The sequence below is a fragment of the Chrysoperla carnea genome, chromosome 4 (genome assembly GCF_905475395.1).
Source record: "Chrysoperla carnea chromosome 4, inChrCarn1.1, whole genome shotgun sequence".
NCBI classification, from domain to species: Eukaryota; Metazoa; Arthropoda; class Insecta; order Neuroptera; family Chrysopidae; genus Chrysoperla; species Chrysoperla carnea.
This window is the reverse complement of record NC_058340.1, coordinates 62,802,527-62,827,523: the sequence shown is the minus strand read 5'-3', so window position 1 is coordinate 62,827,523 and position 24,997 is coordinate 62,802,527. Positions and strand designations below refer to the sequence as shown.

The window sequence follows — 24,997 nt, the reverse complement described above, 5'->3', positions numbered from 1 at the left end:
AAATATAATCAGACTGCTATAGTTTTGTGTAAATAAATAAGAAAATATCAAATAAAAAGTAATTTTGATTATTTGTAGAAATGAAAAAATAATTTAGGCATACTCATACTTGCACTCTATTTTCACTTTATTTTTCTGTCGCCAGATGTCACGAACATGTTTTTTACAATTGACAAATGTGCTGAACACAAATAATGCGTTTGACAGTTCTCAAATGTCAAATATGGGTTTGACAGAATCCAAATCTCAAACATTTACGAAATATTAAGATTACAATAAAAAATTCAATATGACTCAAATTAAGCAAATAGGTTTGTAATTTAGGTGAAGTAATTATTATATTTAAAAAATATAGGTATTCTTGCAATACAAAAGGTCAAAGACCTTACAAACATCTATATCTTTATGCAACAGATAGATCTTTCTAATCTCATCTTCATTCAAAATTACATTATGATAAAATTAAAACCATATAACTTGCAGTATAATTCTTGGTTAATTTTTAACGCAAAAACTTTCCTGCAGATTTAGATATGCGTATGTTATTTAGGAAAAAGTATCCAAGTCAATATTTCGACGGGGTTTTTGGTCAAATTTAAACTAATATGTAGATAAAATATTAAAAAATTCTAAATAAAAAGCCACATTAAAATTACTGTATAAATGATTAGTATTTAATTTCATTACAGGTAACTACAATTAACCTACTTAACGGTTATAGAATCACGAATTGAATGATCTGTACGCGGTGGAAGGTGGAAATAGTAAATGTATCATAGCAAGAGATGCCTGTTTACTGCCGCTAAAAAGAGAAAGTATAATTCATAATTATATTGTTGATAATATCTATTAAAAATAAAAAAAAATTTTAATAAAATATGAAAGTTTACAAATTAGAGAGTAGATTTTAAATACACTTACAAAGAAACATCACTTAAAACATTTCTTAAACTTAAGCTTTACGCACACATAGGAACACAACATGTTTGATTATAATTTTATTAAAATCGGTTATTCGTTAATAATTGCACCGATAATAATTTTTGGTTTATTGTTAAATTTATTTGAAAAGTATTTACCGACTGCGGTAATACAAACAATACGTTATGGAAAATTTGCATATAAAGGTGAAAAAGATCAATTTATAACAAAATTAGAAGTGCCCAAGGAATATTTTAAACATTTTTATGTTTTTTCAACGGCATATTCATCGTTAGTGTTAATTGTTATGATTAATATATATGTTTTTGGAGCATCTGTGCCATTAGGATTTGTACAATTATTGGATTTTACAGTGGGTGTTTCAAGACAATCTACAGGTTTGTATTATTTAATAAATATAATAAATAAATAAGCTAAAAAAAATAGATCTAACACATTAAAAAAAATTCATTCTATTTTTTTTTTATTCAGTATTATTATTGAGAGATTTTTCTTATTTAAATCTAAAATGAAGAAAAAAATAGACACAAATTCTTTTTCTGTTTCGAGAAAATATCTCTATAAACATAAATAATACACACATGTGTATTAAATTGTGCTTAAGAAAAACATAAATTGGAGAGTTTTTTAGGTTTACGCTATCTTTAAAATAAATAAAATAAAAAAAACTTTTAACAAAAAGAAAACCGACTTCAAAAGAAAATATTTTCCAAAATAAATTAATATGCACTAAAAAGTAAAGAAATAACGATAATATAATGTAGTTAAAATTACTGTTATTTTTGAAGTCGGTGTCAGCCAAGGAAACAACTCTGACAGAACAGTTTGCTACATTAGCTTGGCTGACACCGACTCCAAAAATAACCATAATTTTAACTACATTAAGTTATCGTTATTTTTTTATTTTTTAGTGCATATTAATTTATTTTGGAAAAGATTTTCTTTTGAAGTCGGTTTTCTTTTTGTTATTTTATTTTGTGATTTTTGGTGAATCTGAAGTACACTAACTAATTTGTCACTAAAAAAAATCATCGAAATCGGTTGGCGTGATATTGAGTTATTCGTCCCCTTGTCGTGCATACTTAATGCAAATTTAAGACTTTTATGGTGTTCTCATGGATGCCGTTGTCAGAAATAGACCAAAATGAAATGGAACCACACGAGAAGCACCAGCTTTCAAACAGATAAAGAATCCTCAAAATCGGTTCACCCAGTCGAAAGTTCTGAGATAACAAACATACAGTCGAATTGATAACCTCCTCCGTTTTTGTTTGAAGTCGGTTAAAAATTAATTAAATCCAAAATAGTTTGATTAAGGTTAATAGTCTTAATACATAAATTAATTTAAAAATCGAATTAATAAACACATTAAAATATCATTCATATGATATCTTTATATTACTTCCAAACATGGAAGTAGTATGAAGCAATATTCCATACTTATACTCAACTTCACATGAGCGGATCCACCGTCATGGGCACTATGATCATGCCTATAATCTTAATAGATTTGTGTCGTCATACTTTCAGTTGTTTTCTACCTAAAAGCAAAAGTTAGTGTCAGGTATCGAAATATCGATTTCGAGACACTGAAACATTGGTCTAATGTGTACCAGCTATTTATTAACGATAGTGAATAAACTGTTGTAAATGAATATCGATTCTGGATGGCCAAATGGAAAAAATAATGTTAAAACAATTGCGCCATACCAGAGTTCATCTCATTGACAAATTGAAAAAGTTCGATAGGAATGTTAATGATTGTTTAGAAATGTAGACCATTTAGAACAGATTATAAGCGAAACGGTTCATGAAATCACTCCCAAGATATGTAGGAGTGTTATTTTGTTAAATATAACAATTAAATGTATGGAACGCGAAGATGGATACGTTGAGGCAATGGCGAACTGAAAATAACTGTTGTTACTTACGTCAACAATAGTAATTGTATTTGTAATATAATGTATGAAACATATATATTTATGTCCTATGATCCCGAGGGGGGCGTAGGGCCTCATGAAACTACACTGTACAAAATCTTGGTTGGTGCGTCGTATATTTTGTAAACATTTTCTTTGTAGGAATCTATATAGATTATGAGCGAGTTCATAATCCGACTTGCACCTGGCCAATTTTTGGGTGGCTACCATAATATCTTTTTGAGGGTTGAATCCGCCCTGTAATTTGAATTGTGTGTGTAACAATTTTAATATAGTTAGCAAGTTAACCATAACAAACTTTATAAACACTTCACACATTGTGTGAAAAAATTTTCATCCCTCAGTTTCACTTCCATAAAACTGGCGGGTGGAAATTTTTATTTTCACGTACTCCACTCTAAGAAACAAACTTTATGATATCTTAGGCTTTTACATTGACTAAATAAAATTTAAATAATTATATTGTTTTTTTTTTTTCAGTAAGTGCATTTTCATCGCTGTTAGCTTTGTTTCTATTGACTGTTCAGTGTTATAGAAGATTATACGAAACATATACTATCCAAGTATTTGCATCTCATAGTAAAATTAATGTGTTCCATTACGTGGTTGGATTTGCTCATTATGCTGGAGCCATTGGAGCAATTATTGGAGAGGCTCCTGAATTTGCACAGACCAGTAAATAATGATATTTTATAGTTATCTTATACATTCAATTAATTTATTCTTAATTTTTAGATCATAAATCATATCTTGATCTTAATGACATAAGATTATTAGATGTAATTGGTTTAATTGTATTTTTATGGGGATGGACCCATCAATACATATCGAACATAATTTTGGCTAACTTACGAAAAGATCATCGAGGTAAGTGACATATTTGATTTTAAGATCGGTTTATAATTTGTTTTGCAATATTTTTACGATGAAACAAAATAAATTATTCTTTGTAATAATATTACACACTGATTAATTTTTAAATATTTTTCAAGAGAAGACACAATCTTTTAAAGAAGGATTGTTCTCTCAAAATTGTTAATTAAAATATGAACCGATTCTTACTAGTCAAAATATAAACAAACTCAGCAAAAAAATTCATTAATCATATTTCAGGCGCTGTTATTACTCATGAGCACAAAATTCCAAGTGGAGATCTATTTGAATTAGTTTCGAATCCACATTTACTGACTGAAATTGTTATGTACGCTGGTTTAACGTTAATCTTGCTGGGTAACACAACTTGGTATTACGTAATGGCTTGGATTATCGCTAATCAGGTAAAACATTTACATTTCTTAATAATTTTCATTACATTTACTTTTATTTGTAATTTACCCTCAATGTAGTCAATTCTATTAGCTCAGTTGGTTAAAGCGTAACCAATTCCGTTTGCGGTATGCTTAGGGTAGCGGGTTCGATTTTCGCCGAACAACAAAAATAAATTTAATTAATAGTTGTGATGGGTTGGTGTAGTGCATGGTATATGTATGAAGGAGGTGAACTCAATCTCTTAAAATAATAGGGTATTCTATTTTTTTTTTTGGAAAAAGTACTTCAAAATGTTGATTTTGCTAATAAAAATACATAAATTGTAACTTTTTTCAAATTTCATGATTTATTTTTGACTAACGATAATACCCTCTTATATAACTATCTTTTTTGTTTTTAGGTGGAAGTAGCATTATTAAATCATTGGTGGTATAAACAAACATTCAAGGATTATCCGAAAGAACGTAAAGCCATCATTCCATACATTTATTAAAGACTAGATTCCATATTTTTATTCCATATAGTTCTAGATTTTTTAAAACCATTTTTTACTGTGATTTTATAAATAATGAGAGATTAAAAAAAATAAACTAGCATTATAAAAAGCTAGAATTTTTAATTGTTATATACTTTTATTGTTGAAAAATAAATAAAATAATTTAATTAAAGCTCTTCTACATGTGGTAATAAAGCTCCTAATGTTGGTACATAAAAATCAGCCACTAATTCTTTTTCCTCTTTATCATTGGAGCTTCTCCATTTTAATGATTCATCTAAAGTTGTTATTCCAGACAATACTAATAGAGTTGCCATTCCACATTGTTTACCAAATAAAATATCTGTGTTAGCACTAAAAACAAACAATATCAGATGTATTATTTTTATAAAAATTAAAAGACTTCAGTTATTACCGATCTCCAATCATAAGTGCTCGTTTTGGATCGAATCGATGTTGTTTTTGAATATATTTACAAACATATTCACTAGGTTTACCAAATATTATGTCAGGTTTACGACCAGTACATGTTTCAACAGCTTTAACCATTACACCAGTACCTGGTATTGCAATATCCGGTTTTGTTGTAGGAAATCGTTCATCTGTGTTTGTTGCTAAGAATAATATGTTTGGATCGATTAAATAACTTGCTGCATGTAAAACTTTATCAAATGAAAAATATGGATCAAATCCAACTAAAACAGCTCCCACATCTGGATCTCTTTTAAAATCACTTATGTATTGTTCAACATTTCCAGAACTTACATCACCAGGCTAGAAATAAGTTTTTAAAAGAACTTGATCTATTTTCTGAATAAAACATGCGTAATTAAAAATTGAGACAATCAAAAAAATATATATTCACAAAATATGAAAATTGAACTTACACCAACTCCAATGCATTCAATATTCCGTGCTTTCAATTCATTTTGTAATCCTTTCGAACCAATCGAATATACTTTTTTATTGAAATTAATTGAATGTAAATAGTCGGCAGCTAAATAAGCTGTTGATACGAATTCGTTACCATTTCCTTGAAAACCATATTTATTAGCACTTTCTTCAAACTCTCCACGAGTTTTTGTTGAATTGTTTGTTAAAAAGTATATCTGTTTGCCTTTCTTTCGTAAACCATTTAAAACTGCTGCTGAACCGGGTAATGCTTTTCCACTACTCCATAAAACTCCTAGTATAACATAAGTACTAAATCTATATTTGTGGCTAATAGCTTAACAATGTTCGGTTTATCTATCGCGTTATTAATTTTGTAAGAAATCATTTCGAACTTGTGATGAAAAAACTACGAAATAATTAATTTCGATCAATATGATAAAATGTTAAAAAAGAGCTTTCCCACACTAGACCTGGAGTGATGATATATTTTGCTGATCGTAAGTATGTGTTTATACCTAAATCTTGTAGTATTTTATCTTACTTTGTTCCATACATGGATATAGGAATATTTTAAAAGGGATGGAGTATAACCGAGTGGGATGAATCTCACTCAGGGGGAAGAGGTAGGGTATCATTGTGCCTACTTTCTATTGTCTGTTAACTAGGCGCATGCTGAAAGTAAGCTCAAAGCCTTCTTTAAGTGTTTTTGATTCGTTTATAAGCATGAAAACATGTTTGACATATGGTTGACGTGTGTGGACAACATAAATAAATAATCTTATATTCAAAAGAAAAGTAAAATTTGTAAAGAAAAATAAATACGTGAAGTATTTATGCTTGTTTTAAAACAATTTTTTCAACGATATAAGTAACGTAAACGCAACAATATTCTATTGAATTTAGTGAATATTCAATCTTCAATCCTAGTGTTCCAACTATTATAAGTTAACTAATGAAATTCAAAAGAAGGCTTAAGAATGTCTCGAAAATACGTCGATTAATTTTCAATTTTAAATTTCAACGTATTATAAAATTTTTTAAATATAAAATTAATGTAAAAATTTATTTGAGGAAATTATTACTTATTTATGTATTGAATTATGTCCCCGTGAACCTAATCTTAATTTAAATAAGTGAAGTTTTATTTTTATTATTTTACGAATTATTTACGATATATTCTTTAGGTAATTAGTCGGTCATAGGAATATTAAAGGTATATTCCTTCATCCGAGGGTAATTAGTTAAAAATATTATATTTATAATTAATTTCTAAATTGTATTTAAAAAAAATACATTTTTTTCTTTAGGGTAAAAGATTTTACTTTAAATAGAAAGATTTTTGGCTCGCGGACCAATCTACAACACACGCAGAATTCGCTGTCCATTTAAATTTTCTCGCAATTGAGAGTGCTAACAGCCGCAGCCAATCAAAAGCAGGCATATTGCTTGAGGCAATATAAAACCATGGATATAGAAATATTAAAAACTAAAACACACGAAATATTATCGTTCTATTTGAATTTTCCGCAAATGAGGGCCGAAGCCAATCAAAAATAGGGACATTGCTTCCCCCCTGAGCGATACACCCCCCTCGTCTAAAGTATGACTTTATACTACATCCCTACTATAATTACTAGATCCGTGGTTCCATATTGCATGGGGTATATTTTACGAAATTGGCAAAAAAGTTCCTTGCTAATTTCTGAGTATTGGTATACACAGATATGCTTCCTTCGCCTCTTTTTTACATTTAATTACGTCGACAAATATAAATCTTTCCGTGGCACGTACTTTTAGTCAGAGAAAATTTGATAGTTCACATAGCATAATTAAAATTAAATAAATAAATAATTTACCATCACAATCTGTTAAAATTGTATCGAATAACGTAAAAAACTTGGATACGACATCTTTATCTAACGATAATAAATTAGTTAAATTTCCTTTTCTGAAATACATTTCAATATCAGTTATTGTCGGTGTGCCAGGTATGTCACGATTACAGCTACATTGTTGATTCTCAATTGCTTCAGTTCCCAATTCGTCATTAGTTTGTCCATTATTGTCCTCAACATTGAGAATTTCTTCCTCTTTTGGTATTTTTATAGGTTTGGGGCAACAGCATTTGATGGTTGCATTATATTCCATTATTAATTATTAAAATTTTATTTAATTTTCCAACAAATGACACTAAATCTAACCTATTACTAAAATTTTGTATCGTTGGTGTTATATATATATAAGTCAATGATTCTTCGAATAAATATTTATTCGTTATTTTATCATGATTTATGATTTGTTTGGAGATTAATTTATTAGACTTATTTGTCGATTTAAAAAAATAATTTTACGTGTGATTTTAAGGATTTTGACCTTCAAATATGTGACCTTATAAGTAAATTAATATAGTCAGTTCGTGATATAAATGACGCAGAGAATTTTTATATCCGAATTGCTTTTTTTAAAGAATAATTTTCCAGCATTTATCCAGTCAAATTAATCCATAAAATATAAGTAAGGTTACAAAAATTCTCATAGAGCTATAAATTGGTATGAATGTTCAGAATACTATTATAAATGAATTGTGAAAAATCCTCATCAATCCCCTTTTCGCGTTTTTCAGCAAACGATGAGTTTCACAGCAAAAATACTTCAGACAACAATAGATAATCCGATTCTCTACCAAAAGTGTCTCTACACCTTTTTTCATAAGTATTGCCATTTTCGTGATATAGCGGTTCAAAGAATTGAACAAGTTATTTTTTTCGTAATACATTTTTGAACCGTTATATGAGTAAAAATATGAGGACTTATTTTTGATGAACCAGCTTCTTCTTCTTGGCGCTGTCTTTTCACAGCATCAATGCTACTCTTTCGAGTATAATTTTTTCGACATTGCACATGAATTTTTACAGATGTCTGGTCTTTCAGGTACTCCGAAAATTCACCACCTCTTTCAATACTTACGACTAACACTATTTTGTGGAGTATGAGACCTTTGAAACGAGTCAGGTATACGCGAGCATCACCACGCTGACAATTGAATGGGAGACAGATGTTACTCAGGCCATGCTACTAAATAAAAATAGTTACGGAGTTCTTGACGTTGATTTATATTCTAAAAATTTTAAAATTTGTATGTATAAGATATAGGGACTCATATTTTTACTCGTATAACGGTTCAAAAATGTATATAAACGTGCATATTACGAATAAAATAATTTTTTCAATTCTTTTGAACCGCTATATCACGAAAATGGCGGCACTTATGAAAAAAGGTAGCAAATTGAATGATCCACAATTTTTGTCTGGACTATTTTTGCTGTTAAACTCACCGTTTTGCTGAAAAACGCGAAAAACCTATTTTTGCAAACTTCCCCCCTTCAATAAAATTTTTGGCACAAGGGGGATTGATGGGGACTTTTTACAATTCATTTATAATAGTATTCTGAACATTCATACCAATTTTTAGCTCTATGGGAATTTTTGTAACCTTACTTATATTTTAAGGACTAATTTGACTGGATAATAATATTTTTAGTTTGAAGCATTTTCCTCGATTAATTTTATTTATCGAGATTCAAGCATATGCTGACTTAAAAAAAGACACCCTGTATATGATATGGGTGTAAAGGGCGGCAAATGTTATTTTTGCCCGGAGCGGCTAAATAGCTAGATCGGACGACCCTGGGTAGATCCGACAGAATTAGACCTGTCGAATGTTTAATTCACACTAACGCAGCATAAGTAGGTATAGATAATAGAAAAAAGATCAATTTCATAGTTTTATATTATTTTATTTATCATGAACTTGCTATTTATTAATAAATAAATTGTTCTATTTATGTTGAGTTATTCCATTAACGCTAGTAGATCACCTAATTTTGCAATATAAACATCCGGAATTAATTGTTTATCTTTTTCATTTTGCGACTTCGTGAGATTCATCATTTCTTCATATGTCGTACATCCACTCAATACTAGTAATGTTTGGAATCCACACTTAGTTCCTAATAGAATATCGGTATTACATCTAAAAAAAAAAGCTTTATTCGTAAGAAAAGTGTGAGGCGGCAGTTGTTTTGTTTTGTTACCTATCACCAATCATAAGCGTCCTTTCTGGATTTACTTGGTACTTTTCCATAATTGCTTTACGTACATACTCATGCGGTTTACCAATAATTGTTGGTTTACGACCAGAACAAGTTTGAATTGCCATCACTAAACTTCCGCTTCCAGGTATTACAATATTTGTCGATTCTAATGGAAATCGTTCATCCGAATTTGTGCCAATAAATAAACAATCCGGATCTTTTAAATAACTTGCAGCACGTAACATTTTCATAAAAGAAAAATATGGATCAAAACCCACAATTACAGCACCAATGTCTTTATCTAATTTAATGTCGAGAATATTCGGATATGTGGTTTTTAGTTCATCTGGCTAAAATTGTTTTAATTAATTTGAGTAATTTGAAAATATACGTTTACACGGCAATTTAGTTTTCCCTGCACCATATTACATAACGTCATGTTCAAATTTCTCGAAACCTAAGATTTAATTTTTTCGATCTTTTCGAGTTCTCCGAAGTGTAAGGTCAATTCGTGGCGGCTGGGAAACATTTCTATTTCCCGTTTAACTATATACTTACTCCAATTCCAACGTTTTTAATACCAACTCGATCGAGTTCCATTGCAAGTCCTTCAGATCCAACAACATAAGCAGTTTTATTAAATCCAATTCCCTTTAGGTATTCTGCTGTTAAGTAAGCAGTTGATAAAATTTCATCTTCCTCAGCTAAAAAACCTAATTTTCGAGCTTTTTCAACGTAATATTCTCTGGGCTTAATATTATTATTTGTTATATAAAAAACTCTTTTTCCTAAATCCCGAAATTTGTTTAAAGTTTGTGGCGATCCTGAAATAACTTTATCAAGCCTCCATAGAACTCCTATAAAAGTATATAATCATCAACATCAATTTTCATTTAGTTACCTAAATCAATAGAACTTACCATCACAATCTGTGAGCACGGTATCAAAAGAATCCAAAAATGTTTTTAATTCATTTGATTTCAAAACTGATAAATTTGTGGCAGTTGAATGATACATTTTTGATAAAAAAATCACAGAAAATTTTGACACTGATAATTATTTATAACCTTATTATCAGAACATAGGTATCTTATTTAAATATATTCTATTTTTAGAGATTAAATAGAGATCAATTTTGATGTTAATGATCTTATTATCTTTTAATAACTTTTTCTTTATATTTGCATACTTTTTCAAATACAAAATTTTCCATATCTTTTATAGTCATGCGTATTCCATGGTTTTAATTGTTAATAGAAGTATAGCCAATTGTTAAATTTTTTCCATAGTTTCAAAGATTATACCAAATATAAATTTCGATTTTTGCCCCAATTTCCTAGATCAGTTTTTTGTATTTTTAAAATACGTATTTTCAAATACGGTTTTTTTGCAAATTCAAACACAAAAAATTGGTTAAAGCACTCGTTTATTAAAAATTATACAGTAGCCTGCAAGCATAGTCACATCCCATCTTTCTTGGTATCATCTCTCGATATCGCGGACATCCTGGTGAACCGCTCCCCCTGTTCTTCATCTGTAAGCTCCAAGGTTTTCAGGAAAATAGTCTATGTGGGAGTGTAAAAATGGACCATGATGCTTGTCTTGCAGCCTTGAGCTTCGTATGCTGCTAGTTGAACAATGGTTTTGTAGCAGGATCCTAACTATGTTTCCCAAAAACTTTTGCACTACATCCTTGAACGATACCCAAGCTTTTTTTTCTTTCTCATTCATACTTTCCATAAAGAGGATGTTAAAAGCCTTCTTATGTCGGGGCCAGTGAAAACTCCCTCTTTCAACTTTGCTTCTGACAGCTTCGAGAATTTTGTACATAGATATTTAAAACAGTCTGCATCCTCTTGCAGCGATTTTACAAATTGTTTCATCAACCCCAATTTATATTATTATTATATATATTTGCTATGGAGAGGTGGCAAAAAAACTTTTTCTGGCGGCACCAAAGTAGTATTGATAACATTTTTATCTCCAGGTTTTAGTTTCTCGGGGTGGCCAATCACATTTAGTCCAACGCTGTTCTCTGGCCCTACTATCCCATAAGCATAAGAAGCAAGGGTATTTAGTATAGCCTGCCTGCAGACCCAAAAGTATCGTGAGTATTTTGAAGTCCCCACAAACCATCCATTAATGGTCCTGATATTTGATTCTTTCCAGGATAATGGCCAAATTATTACAGTTAGTTTTCTTCCATATGCACAGAATACCCCATTGGAAGCGAAACTAATATATTTTCATTGTGCAATAATAATAGTTTAAGACTAGTTTATGTTGTAACTAATATCTATAAAAACCTATGTGATATAATGTTTTGAATATTTTTCCTGTTTTTGGGAGGTCAAAATCTATAAGAAAATGTAAAAAAATCCTATGCAGTTTTTTATCCGCAAACTTGTGTAATTGAAACAAATATTAACAAATGCATAACAAAATTTATTTAAAGACCAGTAATTTTCTATTAATTTATTTAAGTACTAATAATTTCTATTAATTTATTGATCGTAATATTACTATCATTAAGAATCTCTTCTTCCACAGGTTTGGAAACTGTTCCAACTAAACCACTTAATTGCATAATTGCGCTATATTTCGGTACTCCAGCATCTTTCCGTTTGGCTCGTTGTTTTGTTTTTATTTTCTCTGTACTATTTAATGGTTTATTATGTAAATTCATATGGTGAATAAAAGTTTTCTTATGTTGTAAGATTTTTTCACAGTTTGGAAATTCACATTTGTACACTTTTTTCTCGTGGGCTATTTTTATATGTTGAACTAAATTACGCTTGTACAAATACTCACTAAAAAAAATTTTTTTAGAATTAAAATAAATATTTTATTGGTAAAATTTTTAAAATTACCGTTCGCAATTTTCTTCGGGACAAGTGAAAAATGTTCTTATATCTTTATGGGTTTCTTCATGAGCAGTTAAATGTTCTTGTTTGCTAAATGCTTTCACACATTTTTCACATTTAAACTCTAAAAAAGAAATTTCTTAAAATTAAAAAAAATATTATCATGTATACAGGCAGCACCCTTTTGGGTATACTTATTTGATTATATTTAAAATTTGTACCATATTTTTATTGAATTAATAGAAAAATACAAACATGTAGGTATTTATTGTCTGTCAGTTACATCATCAAAGATTTAAAAAAATTAAATTTAATCAATTAACATGTGAATTGACTGAGTTAATTGTTGAAATACTATGTATAGGCAATTTTGATGACGCAATCGTTTGTTTTTTGACGTCACGTAAATAAAGAAAGATTTCCACTCTTAAATAGCCACACACACATAACTGATATTCATTATACATACTACAAAATTTTCATATAATTAGCGCCCTCGTGGGTAAACAGTGATGTTTACAAGAAAATGTTTCAAACAAAAGTTGTTTATTTTTTGATAAGGAACATTTTTTTACGTTTTAAACTTTTGTTCTATCTCTAACGGTTTACAAGATGGGTCATACGGACCCCAGACCCAATTGACCTATGTTGTTCATTTACGAACTCGACCTCACTTTTTATGTCCTGAGCACGCTGTAAAAAGTGGTAATTTTAAGGTAATTTTATGAACACCTATACCAAAATTTTTTGCTTAGCATCAATGTTTTTAAGCGTTACAAACTTGGGACTAAACTTAGTATACCTAGCATATTACATACATACAATAAAATCTTATTTGCATAAAAAAATCTCACCTTTAGTGGTCACTTTTTTGTGATTTACTTTTTTATGTAGTAACAAATCTGTCCAACGATTAAATTTTTCATCACATACGGAACATGGATACTCAGTGTGACTTTTTTTCTCATGTTTTTTTAATGAGGCACGATTTAAAAAGCCTTCTGAGCAATGTGAACATCTAGAAGTTTTAAAAATTATGTTTAAAATAAAAATATATTTTTTTTATGTTTAAGTTTGTTATCTTACGTGTATGGTGCTTTCTGAGTATGTGAAAATATATGGGCATTTAATTGACTTTTCTTATAAAACCCTTGCTGACATTCGTCACATTCATACTGGTATTTTCGACCATTTACATGTAATCTAGCCTGATGTTTTCTAAGATTTGTTAAGCTTCGTAAATTTAACATACATATTGAACATCTAAAGAAAAAAAAAGATAATTTAAATATAATTTCATATCACTAAAATATAGTGTGTCCCCGGATAGAGGTAACTATACTTGTAAATTTCCTTATTTTGCATTTTAAGAAAACAAAGTCATTCTTTATAAGAAGTTTTGCTTATTCTGAAAAGTATGTAGGGATGTTTAAAACTTCTTAATAATGTACAGGGTAGCCAAAAATTTGGAATCACTATTTTTGTTTTTGGTAAACTACCCTTCGTTTTTATAAGTTGGCGAAATATACTAAGAAAAGTTACTCGCAATTAAAAATTATGACTATATACAAAATATCACGAAGATTCGTGTACTTTAATTATAGCATCATTTTTCATTTGAACAAAAGCTCTAATAATAAAAAAACGTAAGAAAGAAAATAATAATAAATCAATTAACATGTACAATCCGAGAGTGTAATTTTTTGTTGACTAGTTTAGAAAATTAAAAAGAAAATTTATTTTCTCGGATAAACATTCAATAAGAATGGAATTGTCAAAGTTGGAAAGATCTTCTTGATATATTGTGTAGTTTCATAATTGTTAATTACGAGAAACTTTTTTTAGTAACATTTTGTCAACTTTTAAAAACGAAGGGTAGTTTACCAAAAAAAAAAAAAAAATAGTGATACCAAATTTTTGGCTACCCTATACATTATTTAGAAGTTTTAAATACATCTACATACTTTTCATAATAAGCAAAACTTTTTATAAAGAATGACTTTTTTTCTTAAAATGCAAAATAAGAAAATTTACAAGTATAGTTACCTCTATACGGGGACACACTGTATAATACGATTTTTGGAACAATTTCACTAGCGTTATTTTCACTGGATTCAGGGATAATATACAGTGTCCCTATGCCTTTGAAGATATCTAGAACCACAAGCCTATTTTCAAATTTGGAAGTAGGGTTTAGACCCCAAGGACAGTCGAGTAAAAAGTGTCCAACAGCAGCAAAATTTACAGAAAAAGCATTTGCTTAAAACAAAGAACGGAGTGTTAAGTAAACTTGAACATGTACAAAAACAAAATTATTTATATACGTGTAGTAGTTTATTACTATTAACGCCTCGAAATGTCTGTCTATTTAATAATAATTAAGTATATTAAATAAAATAAGTTTTCACCATCATATTTATATATCTCAGATCGAACCAAATATAAAAAAGTTGCTTCGTATGAAAGTCTTAATTTTTTTTAGCATATGATAAAAATTAGAATGGAAATTGAATTATAACAAAAATTTCGAAAACCTTCTTTTCAGAACGGAAAAATTGCATAACAAACAAATTGTTCCTTATAAATTAATCACCTGAATATGTGGGATTACTTACTTATATGTTGGTCTTACTTCAGAATGGGTAGTATTGATATGTCGTTTTAAATGTGAATTACTTATGTACGCTTTTCCACAATTATCACAAACAAAAGGCCTCTGTAAAAAATTGAAATTGGTTGTTTTAAACTTTCGAAACAGAAATTTGGATGAAAAAGATCGTTGATCGTTAAAATTATAATAACTGATTATTATCTTACCTCGTTAGTATGAACACGTTCATGAACTACTAATTTGCTTTTCTTTGGGAACGAAGCTTTACAGTTTTCAAAACTACATGCAAATTTTTTTTCCATTTTCACATATTCATTGTATTTACGTTAAGACAATGATTATTTCCATAGTTCTCAAGCAACCACGTGTTTGCAAGTATTTTTAAAAATTTTATAGGTTAATAATAGCACTAGCTGCGTTCCAAATCGTAATTCTTGATTAAAGAAAATATTCCGTGGCGCCTCAAAAGTATTATTGAATGAAATTAGCCACAGGCGATATAGTAAAAGTTCAGTTTAGACACTTTTTCTTAAAAATCATCCTAGAACATCAGGAAAACAACAATTTCAAGCATTTTTCACGAAGATTACGAATCTACGAATCTTTTAAAGTAATGACAAAATAATTAATAGAATGTTATGACAACATCTCCACATCCCGAGGTGAAGCAGTGACTTTATATCACATACGTCTGTGGAAGTACCAATTCCAGCTAGTATTGATACTACAAATACTACCTGGAAAACGGTCTTCCTGACCACAATTCATCTGGGACGATAGGTTTTTGGCTAGAGTAATTGATTTCTTGGCGCATGTGAAATAAATGCTTAGGTGAAGCCTAAGCTTTATTCGTGCTCGAACACGCTTAATGGAAAATTTTTTATTAAAATTTATTTAAAAGTTTTTTTAAAAATTTTTTAATAGAAAATTCACAAGACCAAAGCTAACTTTGAGGATCATTCAGCCTCTATTTTCATTATTGCCATTTAATAGACCTTTTCATTTCAAAAAGTGATTGCCTCTTGTTTCGTACAGTTGTCAAATGAATAACAAATATCTTGCGTCTTAGTCCAACTCATGAAGGTTATAAAGAAGGAGGACGGTCGCTACGTGTTAAAGCATTAGCGCGTCTGTCCCTTAAAATTTGTAGAATTTATAGTTCATTTTTCAGCCACCAGCCGCGCTGTCATCATTAAGTAGTATCTGCGAAGTTAGCTGTTTATGAGTACAAGTAGATGAAGCTAGCTGCATAATGTACAAATTGATATATCATTTCAAATTAGCGCACAACAGCCTGCTTTTATTGATACAACTTAGCGATCGCAGCGCCTCACTTATTTTATCCATATTTCGGGGACAATATTTTCTATAGCGATCGTTCTCCTTCTTTATAACCTTCATGGTCCAACTTATGGCTGTCTGTTCGAAACGATAATGAATCGTAATAGGGAATATTTATGAAATTTAAAATTGGTTAAAATATTTTTCTTCTGTAACTTTAATGACTGGACATTTCAACTAAACCATTATTTTAGTAATTAATATCTTTTTAATTACTTAAAATTAATTAATAAAAGTACAAATTCAGTGAGGGCATTTAAAAATTTTTAAAACGGAAATTCAAATTTTTATACGGACGTGACATCATAGTACGGGCTTGTCAAATTTGTTGACATACTGTATGATATTAATTACTTACATTTTATATGGTATTTCATTAAATTATACTATTCTACCGCTTTTTATTAGAAAACTTAATAATAACGAGTGTAAATTCTGTGTTGTAAATTCATTTTTTTAAAGTGTAAATTATACATTGAACTGTCACCTGCAATTGACAGATCAAGTACTTATACGTCATTAACAGAGAGCGCCAAAAAACTGCGTTTAAATATCTCAAAATTATAATGTATTTTTAATATTTTTTTACACTTAAATACAGCATTTTTAAGCAGTATTTATATTTTTTACTTTGTTATAACGGTGTAAACAATGAATTAAAAATAAGTATAAAAAAAAAAAAAATACATGAATATTGCCTATTGATATGAAAATATATATTGCAATTGAAGTTTTGTAAACATCCCAAACATTTTAGTTTATGTCGTTTGACATTTACATACATATGACAGTTGACCACGGAACTTATAACTTTTGACATCAACTAAAAATGACGAACGATAATCCTTTATATGAAATAAAACAGCAATTGTTTGATTCGTTAGGTGAAGAAAAGGAAAAAAAATATTTATATTTTCTTCGATTATGGTGTTTAGGTAAATTAACATGTGAACAATTCCACGCTGAAGTCTCGAACATCACAACCGGTGAACAAGTTACATTAAGTAATAAATTTATTGTATTACTATTAAATAGTGGATTTAGTGGCCGTCCAAACTCGTTAAACAAAAACAATCAAATAGAAAAGTTTGATAAAACAATCTATCAGGGCAATTCAAGTGGCAGTGGAGGTACAAAACGAAAACGAGGAAGTTCTAAATCGGAATCATATAAAGCATACGTAGATTGGCAAGATCAAAATGAGTTTGTACTGCCAACCGTATCACATCATTCGATGGATAATCAGATGATTCGATTTGCAGCTGATGAATTATTTTTACCAGATGTTGAAATGGTAAATGGTCGTTTTCATGTTACGGCTTGGGAACAGAAATTAACGGGAGTTGATTCTCAAATTGCTGAAATTGTTATACAAGCTATACAGGTAATTCAAAAGCAGTTTTTATGTCTATCGTTAGCAATAATGTTACATTATTAATATATTTAGATTACTCATAAGCCCTACCATTTTAAATACAGTGTGGGGAGTAAGTGAATATACAACTGTATTTATTAGGCATTTATTTCTTAATGTCTAACGTATACGGATGGTAACGACCATTAATTTTTTCAATTTCTCTAACAAGAAATGGGTTCTAAATGAATGCAGGATGTTCTATAATTGACTGATACTTTATAAAGTACTAGCCCGATACCCGCCCGTTTCACTGAGCTTAAAAATAAAAACATCGCTTTATATCCTCCACCTCTGTTGATGTGCACAGTTTTCAATTTTGTTAAATGCAAAATAGGCATAATTCATTGAGTATATCAGAAAAGTTGGCCATGAATGGTTTGACATTTACTATTTTAAATTTTTACAAAATACTTAATGGTATTATAGATCTGTTTCATTTATAATCATCATTTTGAACCATAAAACAGTAAATGTGAGATTAAATTTTATTTTTTTATTTTTTTAAAATATATCTTTATAAATTATAGCTCATGTGTTATTCTGAAGTATGAGCTATATTGCTGTACAGTTTCATTAAAAACCATTCGCTAGTTTTAGCGTGAAAGCGTAACAAACAAACAAACAAACAAAGAGGGTATCTTAAAAAAATTGTGTGAGCTCTGAGAAATAATACATTTTATCGATTATTTCGACATAGAGTATCATTTCATTTATACATGGAGTATCGACTATTTTCAATGAAAACATTTATTTCATATTTTTTTTATTTCAGATTTATTTAAAAAATATATTAACAGCAATTATTACAAAATGTCGTGGTTTCAAAGTCAAAGACAGATTTCCGTATGATATTGGTGTGGATGTTCCAAATCCATGGCTAAGAAATACATTAATGATTGATAATAATATAAAAGCAGATCAAGCTACACCATCGGTATATGGAAATTGTATACAACCACCATTTAAACCAACATTACCAGAAATTGAAGCACGTAAAATTTTTTCAATATCTTGTGCTACTAACGGTGCTGAACGGAAACGAAATTTTGATGGTATACTTACATTACAAAATATGTATCATGCGTTAAAATATAATGAGAAAGTGATTGGAAATCATATGATATATTCATCACATATGGAACGAATTGCTATTACTCTTAGACATGTAGACTAAATTTATTATAACTTGTATTTATTTGTATCTATTAAATGTTATTTTTTATAGATTTTGTTAGTTATATTTCTTAAGATGCCTAATTTTTCTGTTTTTCAACTTCAATAATTTTATATTTGTCGTATATTAAGATATACATATTAGCAACTCAATAATAGTCTACAAGCCCATGCTAAAATTTTTCGGGTGAAATGATCTGCCAGGAATAATTTTGAAAATGAAGCTTTTATATGAAAAAGTAAGTTTAAGCACCATGGCGTCAGTAGGGAATTGAAGACTATAAGTTGGATAACTGCTAGTTATTTATATTGTTTAACACTCCTGCGTGATTTTTTCCTTAGCACCCTATAGGTGAAAGAATTTTTAAAATCGGTTAAGTATTTAACTCAAAAATGATAGTTTGTATATATTTTCTTGAATTTCGAAAAATCGTTTTCTTCTACGGTATAAAATTTATATCCTATCGAAATTTCAAACTTCTATCATTAACGATTTTGGCAGGGCGTGGATATATCAGTCGACACATTGCCTTTAGCCCCTCCAGATTATTTTCCTCCCTTTGAAAGGTTTTTGATTTTCAATAATACAAAAAAAAAAATCTTTTTTAAAAGAATCATCAAAATCGGAGCTACTATTGAGGACTTCCGAGTAAAAACATTCATTGATGCGACTATTATGGATAGGTACTGATTGTTAAAAATTAACGACTCAGATTGCATGATTAGTTATTTTTATCAGTGAATAGAAACGAATAACAAAATACAAACTTCGATGATAATCATTAGTTTTTAATGCCAACTTTCCATTAGGACAATTAAAAATACAAGGAATTTAAGAATTAAATAAGTAATTTATTTTTTAAAAAAATTACAGTATAATATAATCGATAATATTTATAGTACATGAACTGAAAAAAATTAGTTGCGTTTAACTTGCGCCTGGTATGATTATTTTTTTATAATTACTGGATTTTAATGTCAAATACTGCGCTAATTGACTAGGATCAGTATAAATAGCGATTGGTAGTGATAAGTCCTTATAATCTGCTTGTTTTGATGTATACTCTCGTAATAAATATGGTGAACCAACTTCGTAATAAATTCGTGTATCATTTATTCGTGCCATCACATTATCTACTCGTAAGAAATATCGTAGTAATATAAAAAATGAACTTGGCATCACACGCTAAAACAAAGAAAATTATATTTTAACCAGTTTTCAGCGGAAACCACTATTTTCAACCAAAAGTAAAATTTCGGCTTCTATTCTAACTATTTAGATTTTTTAAACCATAAAAATAAGTAAAAAATGTACTGGCATGGAGCAAAGAAGGCGGAGGGGGAGAGCTAAATCGACCGCAGCGCTATTATGCAATTTGCAATAAGTATTGCGTTATATTTAAAATATGGCTAAGTTTCAATGGGGTCCCTGATAAAAAAAGTCCGATCCCTGAATCATAAATTTCCAATTCAAGCAATCGGAATTAATAGGATTCAATTAGGGAAAAATTTCCGATTCATTTCAATTGAAACCAATTAAAATTTTGAATCAAAATTTGATATAAATGAATCGGATTTAATTGGAAAAAATTTCCAATTCATTCCGATTGAATTCCGATTCAATTTAATAAATCTAATCGGAAATTTCCAATTGGTTCTAATTCATGAATGGGATCGAATTGGAAATTTGATATTGGGTTATACTGGATTCAATCGGAATGAACTGGAAATTTTAATCGGAATTGAATAGGACTTTTTTATCAGGGTGCGTTCATTTTGTGTACTATAATACGATATCTAAATAATTTTAAAACTTACAATTTTTACGTTCAACGAAGCAATGCCATGATCATGTAATTCATCTTCATACAACGATAATTCATGAAAAAATAATATTTTCTCACGTTGCTTTAACTTTTCAATATCAATACGTTCACTGGTATCTTCTTCAATAAAATCATTCGACATTGTACCCATATAATCCGTTGTAAATGTCCAATCAAATTTTTTTGCTCGATTATCTAAATTTGTACCTGGTCTTGCTTCTTGCCATGCCTCAGCAACATCAACTTGTAAATTTAATTTACCATTACTTACACGTTGTAATGCATCCAATGCATTAAATTTTAATTCGCAACCTGATTTATGTTTCAACAATAGTATATTATTTGGAAAGACCATATCTGGTAAATGTGGTAATTCTAACTGAGAAGTATATTGGCAAAATAAACAACGATCGTTTATATTCGTACAACTATTACAAGCACCTTTTTTTGAACATTGCGAGTGTAAAATATGTGATTGCTCATATTTAATTAGCCATTCATTAAATGGAAATTCTTCTGATGTAACGGGTAAACGTTTTATGTTTAAAATTGTTTCATCAGTGGCTAATTCTTCAGTTGCCATTTTCTGCACTTAACCTGAAATTAAATTAAAGAAATTACTCCCCAAAATTTATTTAAATCAAAACAAAAATAATTTACCTATTTTACTTAGTTTGATTTGAGTAAAAAAAAATTTATTTTGTATATTTTCGTTTTCGTTTATACATCAATTATACAGATGTCAAAATGTATTATTACTGCGCATGATTTATAAATGTTTATGATATTAGTGGCGGTTTTTTTTCCAGCATCTTTGTCATCAAAATCTCGTACAGCGTCTTCCTTGAATTTAAATTTTAGACTGCGTCGCGACGCCTTATAGTAACAACTACTATTTAAAAATTTTTACAATATTTTTAAGTTTTATGTGTTTTTAAAATTTTTTTTTCTTGTTTATCCATATTCAATATGATTTCATAATTTTGTTTAACTATTACTAAGATATATATATATTTTTTTTAAACAATTGATTTTTATTGTTGAATTTTAAAGTAAAAAAACTTTCCGAACTTTTAAAATGAATTAATTAATTTAAAAAAAAATGGGTTTAGAAAATAATACAACTGTTCGAATTATGGAAGATCATAAAAGTTCATGTTGTGCGAAAATGAAAAGTTTTTGGTTAAAATTAAAAATAAATAATGCTTTATCACATATTGGACTCTTAGTTATATTAATGATTTATACTGTTGCGGGTGGTTTGGTAAGTTTATTCGAATCTTTAACTGATGTATTTTCCGTGCATGAAATCAATTGCTTCCTTCCATTAAAATTCACCAAAATTTGAAAAACTGTACAAAAAGGAATTAAAAACAAAATAATGTAACTTTATGTTTTTTAAATTAAGTAGTAGTAGGGTAGGTTAATAATGCGATCTTTAATAACAAAAATTTTAAAAGTTAAAGATTTTATTTTATTTATACTGGTACTATTTATGCAACTTTTTTTATAAATTTGCCATGAGTATTGCCTAAACTTGTACATTAATAAAAAAAAAAAATGATTTAAAATAAAACTACATATACAAAATCTATTTGTAATCCAATTAATCTATGAAACGGATTACAAAATTGATATTATAAAACAAAAAATACGTTGCTAGAGAACGAATTTTTTGTTTTTAGGAAATAAGTCAAGAAATATAACACTTTACGTTTACGGCTAATCAATGGCTAAGTTAATCAAAAAAATTCGCAAAAGACAAAAAAACGGTTTTGTTGCGATTAAAAAAAGTTGACGATGCAACAAAATTAAATTGGAAATTCTAGATTCCAAAAAAACCTTTCGATTGACGTATGGTGGGTCCCATTTGGATGCGTAGGTGCCGAGAAAACTTGAAAAAATGAGTGAAAATAGTCGTTTTTACATTTGCTTATAAGTTTTTTTTTTCTTTCTCGATTTTAAAGTTGATATATTGTGAAGTTTTTTAGCAAAAAATTTTGAAAGTCTTGGGAGTCTTGACCCATGTGACCCCCCTTGAATCCGCGTCTGATATCTTGAAATTATTTGTAATAAAATTGTTTTATTAAATAATTTAGTGGTGTTATCGAAATAAACATTTTATTTTTAATAGCGTCATATTTTCTTAATTATAATAATAAACTTATAGGTATTTTCGCTAATTTTATAATATATTTCATCATTAATCAAAACTATCGATTTTTCATCAGCGAAATCGTGTCGTATCCCAAATTTAATCATATAGGGGGTTGTATGATTTCTCTTCGTCGGAACAATTAATTAAAATAAAGATAAATTATAAAATACTATAATAGCTTTTACTTTTTGATTAAAGTCGAATGTAATTTAAAAATTTAAAAAGTAGATATAAAAAACAAGAAAATAAAAAGAGGAAATATAGCCAGGTGTTGAAAGAATGGACCTTTATTGCTTCAAAGGACGTTCGTTATCGAGCCAAAAAATCGTGTGAAATTTTTGCATAACATCAATAACTACAAAATTATGAAGGATTTAAATGTAAATAGAAAGATAGGAAAATAACACTTGATGACGTCATAATCTGCAATTGCAATATTAGAGAGTACATATTAAAAGCTGTTTTGCAAGAATAAGATCGATTTTAATTTTGATTTCAGATCTTGCCATCTATTCTCCCCATTTTCAAATTTTAACGAAAGATATATTGAAATCGATGGCCTAATACTGAATTCATTGAAATTCTCTTAAGTTAGTCAGAAAACTAACTTGGGTTAGCTTTTTTTCTTTTTTAGAAGTCAATTATGAAAATCCATAATTAACTTCGCAATGGAAATATTTTTTTCTATTCCTTTCGTTTTAAAAAAAAATTACACGGTTACCGGAAAATTAGCCGGTTACCTCATGGGTAAAGTTGGTATCTCAATATGGCGCTACAAATTTCTTCGGTTTTGTAGGGTTGCTATAGCCCATTATTTTTACGGGTTTGATTGCCGCTTTATTACAAAGTTTGAGCCGGTTACCGATGGGTCAAGTGGTTTTGCAGTCCGCTCTCAAAAAAGTACCAAAACATGGTTTTTTTGCCTCATATTATATATCTTCCAGATTTCTCTGTTTTCAACACCTAAAATGTACTCAAATGAATGGTCATGTCACAATCCCTGTACAGGTAATTTCAGGAGAAAAAATATAAAAAATTATTTTAAAAGATTTTTTTTTTTTTTTGTAAATAATTTTCCAGTTTTTGAGTAAAAATGAACTGAATAAAAGAATTATTTTTTTTACAATTACTGAGTGGAACCTATAAATATCTTAACCGTGGATTATTTTAAGAGTCATATTTTACAGAAATATATACACTTATATACAAGGGATCTGTAATTCTTTCATAAGTTATTTTTAAACTAAAACTATGCTTTTGTATAATTATGTGTACGATATATTTCTTATAATTTGGATAATATAATTTCGATTGTGTTTAAATAATTAAGCGTTTAGTGTTTAAATAACGATTAAATAATCGTTTCTTTTATACAATTTTCATACGCATATAAACAAAAATTATGAAAATTCCAATCATACAATAATATTTTCGTGTAGTTTAAAAATTTAACATTTGATATATACAGTGAGTCGCATTTAAGATGAAGATATTTTCTCTCATATTTTCGTTATTTATAAGAATATCGATTTGAAATTTTGCACAATCAATCAAGGTGGTGGATTACATTTTTTAAGATTGTGAAGTCAGGAAATTGTGAAGGCGAGTTTGCCAGAAATGGCACAATGCTGTCCAAGTATCAATAAATATCCGGGAGTTTCATTTGCGAACTGAAAGTCGCTCCTCAAAGCGGATATCTTAAAAAAAGGCCAATCTCAGAAGGAGGGAGAAACGTACAAGACAGATATGGTCTGAGTACAATCGTAGGCGTTCTGAAGATCTTATATCACTTCCAAGGGCCTCTGTTAGCAATGTTGTTGCGGTTATTACAGGACACTGGTTGGGCGGTAGGCATGCTGAACGCCTGGGCCTGGCTGGCAGTGTATCACGACTCCTGCAAGAGCTGTTACTGTGATGAGGAGGAGAAGACTATGTCTCGTCTTCTCTGTCACTGCTAAGCTCTTGCCATGGG

The 24,997-nt window shown here is 29.1% G+C and overlaps 6 protein-coding genes across 7 annotated transcripts in view; 3 read left to right on the top strand and 3 right to left on the bottom strand.

The window, feature by feature from the left end:
* Positions 1-210: 210 nt before the first annotated feature.
* LOC123299238 (polyprenol reductase) lies at positions 211-4,705 on the top strand. Its single transcript, XM_044881559.1, has 6 exons — positions 211-311; positions 690-1,319; positions 3,363-3,557; positions 3,618-3,749; positions 3,996-4,159; positions 4,552-4,705. Exons 2-6 carry the CDS (start codon positions 983-985, stop codon positions 4,642-4,644), a joined length of 921 nt encoding a protein of 306 aa, XP_044737494.1. The 5' UTR covers positions 211-311; positions 690-982; the 3' UTR covers positions 4,645-4,705.
* Positions 4,706-4,778: 73 nt separating this feature from the next.
* On the bottom strand, positions 4,779-10,767 carry LOC123298845. The gene is made up of 8 exons (XM_044880940.1): positions 10,556-10,767; positions 10,194-10,492; positions 9,636-9,985; positions 9,396-9,574; positions 7,398-7,691; positions 5,535-5,833; positions 5,063-5,421; positions 4,779-5,001 (listed from the first exon to the last, which is right to left on the bottom strand). The coding sequence occupies exons 1-8, from the start codon at positions 10,650-10,652 to the stop codon at positions 4,815-4,817; spliced, it is 2,064 nt and encodes a 687-aa protein (XP_044736875.1). The 5' UTR covers positions 10,653-10,767; the 3' UTR covers positions 4,779-4,814.
* Positions 10,768-12,097: 1,330 nt separating this feature from the next.
* On the bottom strand, positions 12,098-15,549 carry LOC123298324 (zinc finger protein 239-like). Its single transcript, XM_044880293.1, has 6 exons — positions 15,317-15,549; positions 15,115-15,215; positions 13,586-13,762; positions 13,354-13,517; positions 12,506-12,623; positions 12,098-12,445 (listed from the first exon to the last, which is right to left on the bottom strand). Exons 1-6 carry the CDS (start codon positions 15,410-15,412, stop codon positions 12,115-12,117), a joined length of 987 nt encoding a protein of 328 aa, XP_044736228.1. The 5' UTR covers positions 15,413-15,549; the 3' UTR covers positions 12,098-12,114.
* Positions 15,550-17,231: 1,682 nt separating this feature from the next.
* On the top strand, positions 17,232-19,042 carry LOC123298844. Its single transcript, XM_044880938.1, has 2 exons — positions 17,232-17,835; positions 18,641-19,042. Exons 1-2 carry the CDS (start codon positions 17,281-17,283, stop codon positions 19,040-19,042), a joined length of 957 nt encoding a protein of 318 aa, XP_044736873.1. The 5' UTR covers positions 17,232-17,280.
* Positions 19,043-19,959: 917 nt separating this feature from the next.
* Positions 19,960-21,716, bottom strand: LOC123298265 (TIP41-like protein). 2 transcript variants are annotated; one of them, XM_044880225.1, is made up of 3 exons: positions 21,528-21,716; positions 20,860-21,464; positions 19,960-20,227 (listed from the first exon to the last, which is right to left on the bottom strand). In XM_044880225.1, the coding sequence occupies exons 2-3, from the start codon at positions 21,448-21,450 to the stop codon at positions 19,970-19,972; spliced, it is 849 nt and encodes a 282-aa protein (XP_044736160.1). In that variant the 5' UTR covers positions 21,451-21,464; positions 21,528-21,716; the 3' UTR covers positions 19,960-19,969. The 2 variants fall into 2 exon arrangements, with proteins under 2 accessions (XP_044736160.1, XP_044736161.1); XM_044880226.1 differs by having other exon boundaries at positions 21,537-21,716.
* A 253-nt stretch (positions 21,717-21,969) lies between these two features.
* Positions 21,970-24,997, top strand: part of LOC123298843 (TWiK family of potassium channels protein 7-like) — a 33,754-nt gene continuing 30,726 nt past the window's right edge. The window contains 1 exon segment of the mRNA XM_044880937.1: positions 21,970-22,131. Within this exon segment, the coding sequence (XP_044736872.1) occupies positions 21,970-22,131 (162 nt within the window).

What these genes read in the sequence shown, in the direction of transcription:
- LOC123299238 (XM_044881559.1), top strand. Translation starts at nt 983, where the DNA reads ATGTTTGATTATAATTTTATTAAAATCGGTTATTCGTTAATAATTGCA. An exon ending in TCCTGAATTTGCACAGACCA is followed by an intron (nt 3,558 to 3,617) that starts GTAAATAATGAT and finishes CTTAATTTTTAG; the next exon opens with ATCATAAATCATATCTTGAT. An exon ending in CTTGGATTATCGCTAATCAG is followed by an intron (nt 4,160 to 4,551) that starts GTAAAACATTTA and finishes TTTTGTTTTTAG; the next exon opens with GTGGAAGTAGCATTATTAAA.
- LOC123298845 (XM_044880940.1), bottom strand. Translation starts at nt 10,652, where the DNA reads ATGTATCATTCAACTGCCACAAATTTATCAGTTTTGAAATCAAATGAA. An exon ending in TCTACTAGCGTTAATGGAAT is followed by an intron (nt 7,692 to 9,395) that starts AACTCAACATAA and finishes TTTAATAATTAA; the next exon opens with TAATGGAATATAATGCAACC. An exon ending in GCACTTATGATTGGAGATCG is followed by an intron (nt 5,002 to 5,062) that starts GTAATAACTGAA and finishes GTTTGTTTTTAG; the next exon opens with TGCTAACACAGATATTTTAT.
- LOC123298324 (XM_044880293.1), bottom strand. Translation starts at nt 15,412, where the DNA reads ATGGAAAAAAAATTTGCATGTAGTTTTGAAAACTGTAAAGCTTCGTTC. An exon ending in ACTCAGAAAGCACCATACAC is followed by an intron (nt 13,518 to 13,585) that starts GTAAGATAACAA and finishes TAAAACTTCTAG; the next exon opens with ATGTTCACATTGCTCAGAAG. An exon ending in CAAAAAAGTGACCACTAAAG is followed by an intron (nt 12,624 to 13,353) that starts GTGAGATTTTTT and finishes TTTCTTTTTTAG; the next exon opens with AGTTTAAATGTGAAAAATGT.
- LOC123298844 (XM_044880938.1), top strand. Translation starts at nt 17,281, where the DNA reads ATGACGAACGATAATCCTTTATATGAAATAAAACAGCAATTGTTTGAT. An exon ending in TTGTTATACAAGCTATACAG is followed by an intron (nt 17,836 to 18,640) that starts GTAATTCAAAAG and finishes TTTTTATTTCAG; the next exon opens with ATTTATTTAAAAAATATATT.
- LOC123298265 (XM_044880225.1), bottom strand. Translation starts at nt 21,450, where the DNA reads ATGGCAACTGAAGAATTAGCCACTGATGAAACAATTTTAAACATAAAA. An exon ending in CTTCGTTGAACGTAAAAATT is followed by an intron (nt 20,228 to 20,859) that starts GTAAGTTTTAAA and finishes TCTTTGTTTTAG; the next exon opens with CGTGTGATGCCAAGTTCATT.